General features: G+C 46.6%; 1 protein-coding gene across 1 annotated transcript; it reads left to right on the top strand.

Annotated features, from left to right (window-relative positions):
• The first annotated feature begins 1,188 nt into the window (after positions 1–1,188).
• LOC136451063 (autophagy-related protein 18a-like) lies at positions 1,189–7,276 on the top strand. Its single transcript, XM_066451804.1, has 4 exons — positions 1,189–2,307; positions 5,804–6,005; positions 6,709–6,835; positions 6,944–7,276. The coding sequence occupies exons 1-4, from the start codon at positions 1,396–1,398 to the stop codon at positions 7,032–7,034; spliced, it is 1,332 nt and encodes a 443-aa protein (XP_066307901.1). The 5' UTR covers positions 1,189–1,395; the 3' UTR covers positions 7,035–7,276.
• The last annotated feature ends 517 nt before the right edge of the window (positions 7,277–7,793 follow it).

The following is a 7,793-nucleotide window of genomic DNA, read 5'->3' as shown; positions in this document are numbered from 1 at the left end:
CGTGAACAGTTGTCTCATGAGTGGGCTGGCCAGCCAGCCAACCAGTCACCCGCCAGCCGAACACCCTACTAGTCCCTGACTTTACCATCACCGCTGCTACCTTCGCTGATCCTCCTCCTCCTTCTCTTAAAGCAGCCTCAAGCTCTCACCAGCGGCAAGAGAAGCGGAAACCTATACTGAATAATGATTGTTCCATGGGACGACAACTAGTATCTTCTTCATCGCTGTATCATATTTATCATAGAGGTCTTTAGTGTACGTACCGCTCTAGGCATCTTATATGGGGGTCTTCATGTTGCTTATGTTTTTGTAAGGGCGGTGCAACCGTAGGATAATCGAGTTCCTTGTTCGCAACATCCGTGTGTGTGACCGACTCATTGGACTCTAACTCATGGCAGCTAGACAGATACTTGAACTTTTAGCGGCGTTGGTACTGGCAGAGCTAAATTGGTTGTACCTTGATCATCTTCGACGATGAGATGGAAGATGTTCTTCGAACATGTCAGATATGTCCTGAAAAGTTTCCGCGGTGCCAGATCATGTAGTGTTTTCAAGTCTAGGTGTTTGCCGTTAAGGATGATAAGAGAGTTATGCTCATTTGGCAATCATCAGTATTATTGGGTTCTAATTAGATAATCGTCAACATAATTTAGTGGTGAAGATTTTTATTAGTGGACTTAGCCTATACTATTTTTTCTATACTATTTTTTGCGTCCAGAGTTTCACATTTAAACATGATGATCTATACTATAGTATACTTACTATAGTATAAAGAGCGTGCAAGCCGCCGAGTTCCGTCTCTCTCACAGATCACTGTTACCGGGCAGTCAACGTGCGGCGTTTTTGCGATGAATAGTAACGTTTTTTGTGAACAGTAACGGGTTTTATGAACAGCAGCGGGTTACTACGAACAATACTCGATCCATTAAGGAACAGTATGATTTTTTTTTAACGCAATACAAATTTTTCCCCCCCACTATTACCCGCGCAACGCGCGGGGTTACCTGCTTGTGTATGTAATTACGCTACTTATATCAATACAATCCTTTTCCCGTAAAAAAACACCTACTATGAGAATAGCCAAAAGAATCAGAATTCAGAAGCGAGCGCGTAGAACATCTCTGAATCAGAAACATTTTCGTTTTCGCCCATCCATTCTGGTCACGGCAACCCGTACGCCACGAAAGGTACGCGCTGCCTTCCCCACCACGCCTCTACCCAAGCCGAGCCGAGGACGACCAGCCACCTCGACCAATGGCAACACCGTGAATAACCCCGACCGCCAGCCCCGCTTACCCTACCTCACCCCTGATCTCTATCGCTAACCCAGCAGCACCGTGACGCGGCCACTCACGCAACCCTACCTACCTCCCCGTTCTGCCCCTCGCCCCGCCCATGGCGACGCCCGCCCCCGCGCCGGGCCCACCGAACCCTAACCCCGTCCCCGACGACCCGCCGCTACAGCAGCAGCACGAGGAGGAGGAGGAAGAGGCGGCGGAGCCGGAGACGGCGCCGACGTCCCTCACCACCTCGATCGACCCCACCCCTTCCGGCGGCGAGGAGAGCGAGAGCGAGAGCGATGACTCCTCGTCCGTCTCCTCGGCGCCCTCCCCCGCCCCCGCGGCCAAGGACCTACTCCACATCTCCTTCAACCAGGACTACGGCTGCTTCGCGGCGGGCGCCAAGTCGGGCTTCCGCATCTACAACTGCGACCCCTTCCGCGAGATCTTCCGCCGGGACCTCGCCGCCGTGTGCGACGGCGCTACCGGCGCCGGCGTCGTCGGCGGCGGCGCCGGGGGAGGGGGTATCGGCGTCGTCGAGATGCTGTTCCGCTGCAACATACTCGCGCTCGTCGGCGGCGGCGATAACCCGCACTACCCGCCCAACAAGGTCATGATCTGGGACGACCACCAGAGTCGCTGCATCGGGGAGCTCTCCTTCCGCTCCCCCGTCCGGGGCGTCCGGCTCCGACGCGACCGCATCATCGTGGTGCTCGAGAACAAAATCTTCGTCTACAACTTCGCGGACCTTAAGCTCGTGCATCAGATCGAGACGGCGCCCAACCCCAAGGGCCTCTGCGCCGTGTCGCAGCAGCCCGGGTCTATCGTGCTTGTTTGCCCCGGTGCCCATAAGGGGCAGGTTAGGGTGGAACACTATGGGGCAAGGAAAACCAAGTTCATCAATGCGCACACTTCCCGCGTCGCGTGTTTCGCGTTGTCGCAGGATGGGAGGCTCATTGCAACTGCTAGCACCAAGGGAACACTTGTTAGAATCTATAATGCAGCTGAAGGCAATCTCCTGCAGGAAGTAAGCTTTCTTTCACGTGCTCGTAGTTGTATTGTATAGATGCAAGTTCTGTTGGGTGACGTTACAACTGACAAAAACTGATTTTGTCGAGTAAATTGGGGGAAAACATGTCCTTAAGCAGCTGCTGAATGGGAGCTTAGAATAGCCGTATGCCGCAATCAAATGTGTTACTTTTTGATAAGTATCGTATAGTGCCAGGCTGGCAGCTCACAGGATTGTTTTCTTACTGATCATTGAGTAGTAACCGCAGTCTTCTACGCTAGTTTGAAAACCTCTGAGCAGCTGCTGGATGGGAAATTATAGTAGCTCTATGCAACCACATGTGCTGCTTTGCTAGCATCGTATAGACCAGCGCACATGGTTTCCTTTTGAAGTAGTGTGATTAAATAGCAACTTTCTACTTTCTAGTATAAGTGGTTTTAGATGTTGACAGGATTTTTGGCTAGCTCAGAGATCTGTGGGGTATTAATAGAAACAGGACATAGCTTTTTTTGATCTTGACCAAAAATCAAGCAATCACAGTTTCATTGCTGTCGCGTGCCTTGGTTCATTTGTAAATTGAAGCTATTTAGGAGTGTGTAACAGATTGCATACTGTTAACTTTACAATGAAACTCAACAAAAGCCCGTGAAAATGTCTGAGTTCTGTTGGGTTACGTTACAATTGACAAAAACTGATTTTGTCGAGTAAATTGGTGGAAATCATGTCTTTAAGCAGCTGCTGAGTGGGAGCTTAGAATAGCCGTATGCTGCAATTAAATGTGTTACCTTTTGATGAGGATCGTATAGTACCAGACTGCCAGCTCACAGGATTGCTTTCTTACTTGTCATTGAGTAGTAACTGCAGTCTTCTACGCTAGTTTGAAAACCTCTGATCAGCTGCTGGATGGGAAACTGAAGTTATTTAGGAGTGTGTAACAGATTGCATACTGTTAACTTTTGCAACGAAACTCAACAAGAGCCTGTGAAAGTGTATGAGTTTATGCTTATTTGAAATCATGGTTCAAAAAGGCGACGCTAGGCGGTCGCCTGGGCGCGCTTACGCGCTGGGCGATGGGGTACCGCCTCGCCTAGGGGGGGTAGGTGGGTACCTAGGCGGCTGCCCAACTGTTGCCGGCGAAAGGCGGCCAGATCCACCAAGGCAGGGACGTGTCGGGGCGGTGCGGAGGTCGGGAGACGATGGGGGAGGAGCTAAGGTGAGGCAGCGGCGGCCGGTGGGGGAAGAGGCGGCGTCAGGCGGTGGCGGCGGGCAGATCCGCCAAAGCAGGGACGAGTGGGGGCGGCGCGGACGTCAGGCGGCGGTGGGGGAAGGAGGTAATGTTGGCGGGGGCGGCAGCGACCGGTGGGGAAGGAGGCGACGTCGGGGCGTCGGGCGATGGCGGCGGCGTGGGCGAGTGACGAGCGAGCGCGAGCAGAGGCTGGGAGGGAGAGAGACGGGAATAGAGGCTGGGAGGGGAGGGGATAAGACTTGGACTAGACTTGGGCTGTTATGGGGCCTTCTCTTCTTTCTCCACCACTGATCTGCTATTTTTTCTTTTTCTTTTAAGTATTTATGCATGTATTAGCTACCGCCTAGGAAAACGCCTTAAAACGCCTAGGCTCGCCTAGGCGCTAGGCTATGGGTCACCGCCTAGAGAGTGCCTAGCGCCTTCTTGAACTTTGTTTGAAATTGATGAGCGTTATAGCGGACTGGCTCTCCATTTTGAATATTTAAACTCGAATTTACGCCTCACAAAATTATTGCTTTGTAACAACAGTTAGTTTCTGACTTTGTGTTGCAAGTATTTCTTCTTGATGCTAGAAAATTTCAGAAAGATTACACTTGCCTCTGTAACCTATCAAAATTTGGTAGTAGGTTCAAATGTTTTCAGCTTTTCCTTTTTTTACTAGTTTTGGTTCCTGTAAAAGTAAATGAATGCAGCAAGATGGATTTTCATCCAAACAAACTGGAAATTTCGACTTCATATTTCAAACTTTGACCTGAAATTATACTTTTTCTTTTTGCTTAAAGGTCATTTTTTCAATTGAAATCTCATGAAGTTTCTATTTGAAAACCACACTATTATCACTGTATTATGAAGAAGACCTAGGTGATTCCACCTCCCCAAATCATACTACGATAGCAATGTTGGCAGTGAGAATGGTAGCAAAGACCATGGCATGGGCATAATTGAGGAATGAGGATCCCAGTTGGGTAATCATGGTTATTAAGGCGGGAAGGCGAGGTGACCCACCCCCTTCCAGACGACTAGGTGCTCAAGGCGCGTGGCAAGGCGATGCCATACACATGACCTAACCTATAGTGGAGAAGAATAAACTTACCTTGTTGCTGCCAATTTTGGAGCCCATGTAACAAGCATAAACATAGCCTAACCTATAGCAGAGAAGCATAAACACATGCACACAAAGCACATCACTTGTGCCTACACATAACAGATAGTAGTTGCACCAAGCACAAGCAGAGCAGTTCATATCTAAGCACAAGCAGCAGAGGCACAGAGTAGAGGGAGGATGCACAAATCAGGGGGCCGAATTGGCGGAGCAGAGAGTGGAGGTGTGAATCAAGGAGGCGAATCGTCGGAGCAGAGGGATGTGTCGCGAATTCGGTGGAGTAGAAGGGGAGGGAGTGGCTGGAAGGAGGCGCCGCCGGCGAGGACTCCAGGTGCTTCCTTCCCACCTGCTGCTTCTTTCCTCCGCCCTCTCTTGATTGATGCTAGATGGCTGGGTCATGGCCCCATGGGAGGTGTAGCTCTGGTTTCCCATGCGCGTAAACTCTCATCGTCTCCCCGTGTCTGTTTCCCACGCGTGCACATCTGCTCCTTCCGTTTCTTGCCTGCGTGCGCATCTCAGGTCGCGCTGCCCATGCCCTCTATTTCACTCGTGCGGCGTCCGCCTGGGGCACGGCACCAAAAAGATGCCCAATGTGGCAGGTAGGGCAGGATTTGGCGTTGACGATCTAGGCAAAGTGACAATTTGTTAGTGTGCAGGGGAGGCACAAAGCTGTGCCTATGGCATGGTGAGGATATGGTGTTTTTTGTTGAAGAGAACTGTATTGTGGCATCTGGGGCTGTTTCGCAATGGGTTGAACTATTTTAGAAAAAAAAAGTGATGCATGCAAGCTCTTGGATGACTACTGCAGAACTGTCCCATTCACAACGCTCATGAGGGGCACCCTTACTGATACTTACAATAGAGGAGTGACCTGACTTCTACCCTGTTTTTCTAATATATCTAGATTTGAACAAAAATTATAAACTTTTACTGTGTCGTGCTTCTGAGTTCTGATTGTGACTGTTCTTGATCAAGTTTCCTGCTTATGGATCTCTATGCGTAGCTATTACCATCCTTTGTTGCTCATTGATATATTCGTTCTTTTGGGTTTACCTTTCCCCCCAAGCTTTTGACAAATGTATTACGTGAGGAAGTTTTAACATTACAGTATCTTACTTTTTACTGAGGATATGGTTACTAATTGTGTCTGCTTTCTTCTGTTGTAGGTAAGGAGAGGTGCTGATAGAGCAGAAATATATAGCTTGGCTTTCTCGAATAATTTGCAGTATTTGTCTGTCTCCAGTGATAAAGGAACAATACATGTGTTCAACTTAAAGATAAATGTGGGATCGACTGCAAATGATAAGCCTATGCCTGCTCCAGATCCTGAAGTTCCCCATATAAGCCCCCCTCTTTCATTCATTAAGGGTAAGTTCTATCCATTTGAACGACTTGTCAGGATACCCAATGTCTGAGAGAAGTCCCCTTTTTGGTTTACTGTGAATGGTATTTATAGGCTTGAAAAGTTATGTTTCAAAATATACAAGCTTATTATTTGTTGTGATTTGTCTTAAATGCTTTTCGTAAATTTACGCATTGTACTTTGGGAGTTAGTTTGTTGGACAAAAGCCTTAGAAGGTTCATTATATGTTGCACATCCCATTTTAATAAATTCCAAATTGTTACAAGAATACAGAGCGTTTTCCTTGATCTCTTATTTAGATTTGATCGTGTCCTTTATGTTTTAGTATCATTGATATACTCCCTCCAATTTTTGTCGTATTAGGTTTGTCCTAAGTAAAACATTTGTAACTTTGACCATCAATTTCGAAAAATCCATGTAATTCCACAACATGTGAAATATTATATTATGAAAGTATTTCTCATAGTGAATCTAAAAACAAAAATCTTTTGTTGTTAACCTATACAGTTTTTTTTAATTGATGGTTAAAGATGTAAAAAAGTAGAGGGAGTATTGTCTTGCTGGAAGCTTAGAATTGAACACTCTTAGTATAATATATGATAGTTACACAGGACGAGACCATCTCAAAATGAAAGCGTCTCCTTGCTGTTTCTGATTACCTTTTTTAATCAGGCTCGTATTTACCTGTTTATTTTCCATCAATGGTAGGTGTGTTGCCGAAATATTTCCACTCTGAGTGGTCAGTAGCTCAATTCAGGCTCCATGAGGGTGAGCAGTATATTGTTGCATTTGGACATGAGAAGAATACTGTGGCAGTTGTTGGTATGGATGGAAGGTGAGAACATGGAATCGAACATTGATTCTCATCAACAGCTATAAACGCAGTAGTTGAAGCTATATATCTGAATCTAAATATTTCTTTTTGCCCCCAATGGTTTTGCAGCTTCTACAGATGCCAATTTGACCCAGTTAACGGAGGAGAAATGCTGCAGCTGGAGTGCTACAATTTCCTAAAACCGTCGGATCAACCGTAGCGACATAATCATCATCAATGTATTCATGGCTGCCCCCTGTAGCAAGGATTGTACAGTATCTTTGTGTGCCCTCGTTGACCCGAGGGCTAAGCAAGAGATAATAATATTTCTATTTGTAAATATATCTCTGATGTATGTTCTGCGGAAGGGCTAAAACACCCATTTGCAGATGAACGTAATAGAATGCATCGTTATTTATTTATGAATAAAATACATAAAATAGCCTAGCAATGTTTCTACAATGCTGTCTTAGTGAATTGTTCACTCATTTGGTGAATAGATTAGCTAGCGTTCTACATTATGCCTGATTTTTTTTAATATTCTGCTCGTACGGCAACTATTATGCCCCTGTGTTTGGTTGATTGATTGATTGCGTTGTGATCTGTATGATCCTTTAGGCCTTGTTCGGTTGTTGTCTAAATCAAAGGGATTGAAGGGTATCAGAGGGGGTTGAGGAGGATTTTGACTTGGGGATTTAATCACCCTCCATCCCTCCCGACCCCCTTAGTTTTGGGATAAAAAAACATGCCCTTGGGGTCCCTTTTTTTTTTTTTTTGGGGGGGGGGGGGGGGGGGGTACTGTATTATCCTTTTTTTAGTATAATAAATAATGTTTCGTCTCATTTGATGATTAGTTAGAGTGCCCAGTTGCTTGTCCCTGCAGTTGAATGAGTCGCCCGCCAGATAAGAGCTGTTCAGCTGGGGAATGGTCATATTATGAAATTAGCACAAGTAATCAGCTTATGAAAGATGAATGAAC

This window comes from Miscanthus floridulus, chromosome 5 (genome assembly GCF_019320115.1).
Source record: "Miscanthus floridulus cultivar M001 chromosome 5, ASM1932011v1, whole genome shotgun sequence".
In the NCBI taxonomy this organism is placed as follows: Eukaryota; Viridiplantae; Streptophyta; class Magnoliopsida; order Poales; family Poaceae; genus Miscanthus; species Miscanthus floridulus.
The sequence above is the reverse complement of the archived record's forward strand: the minus strand, read 5'-3'. Positions and strand labels throughout refer to the sequence as shown.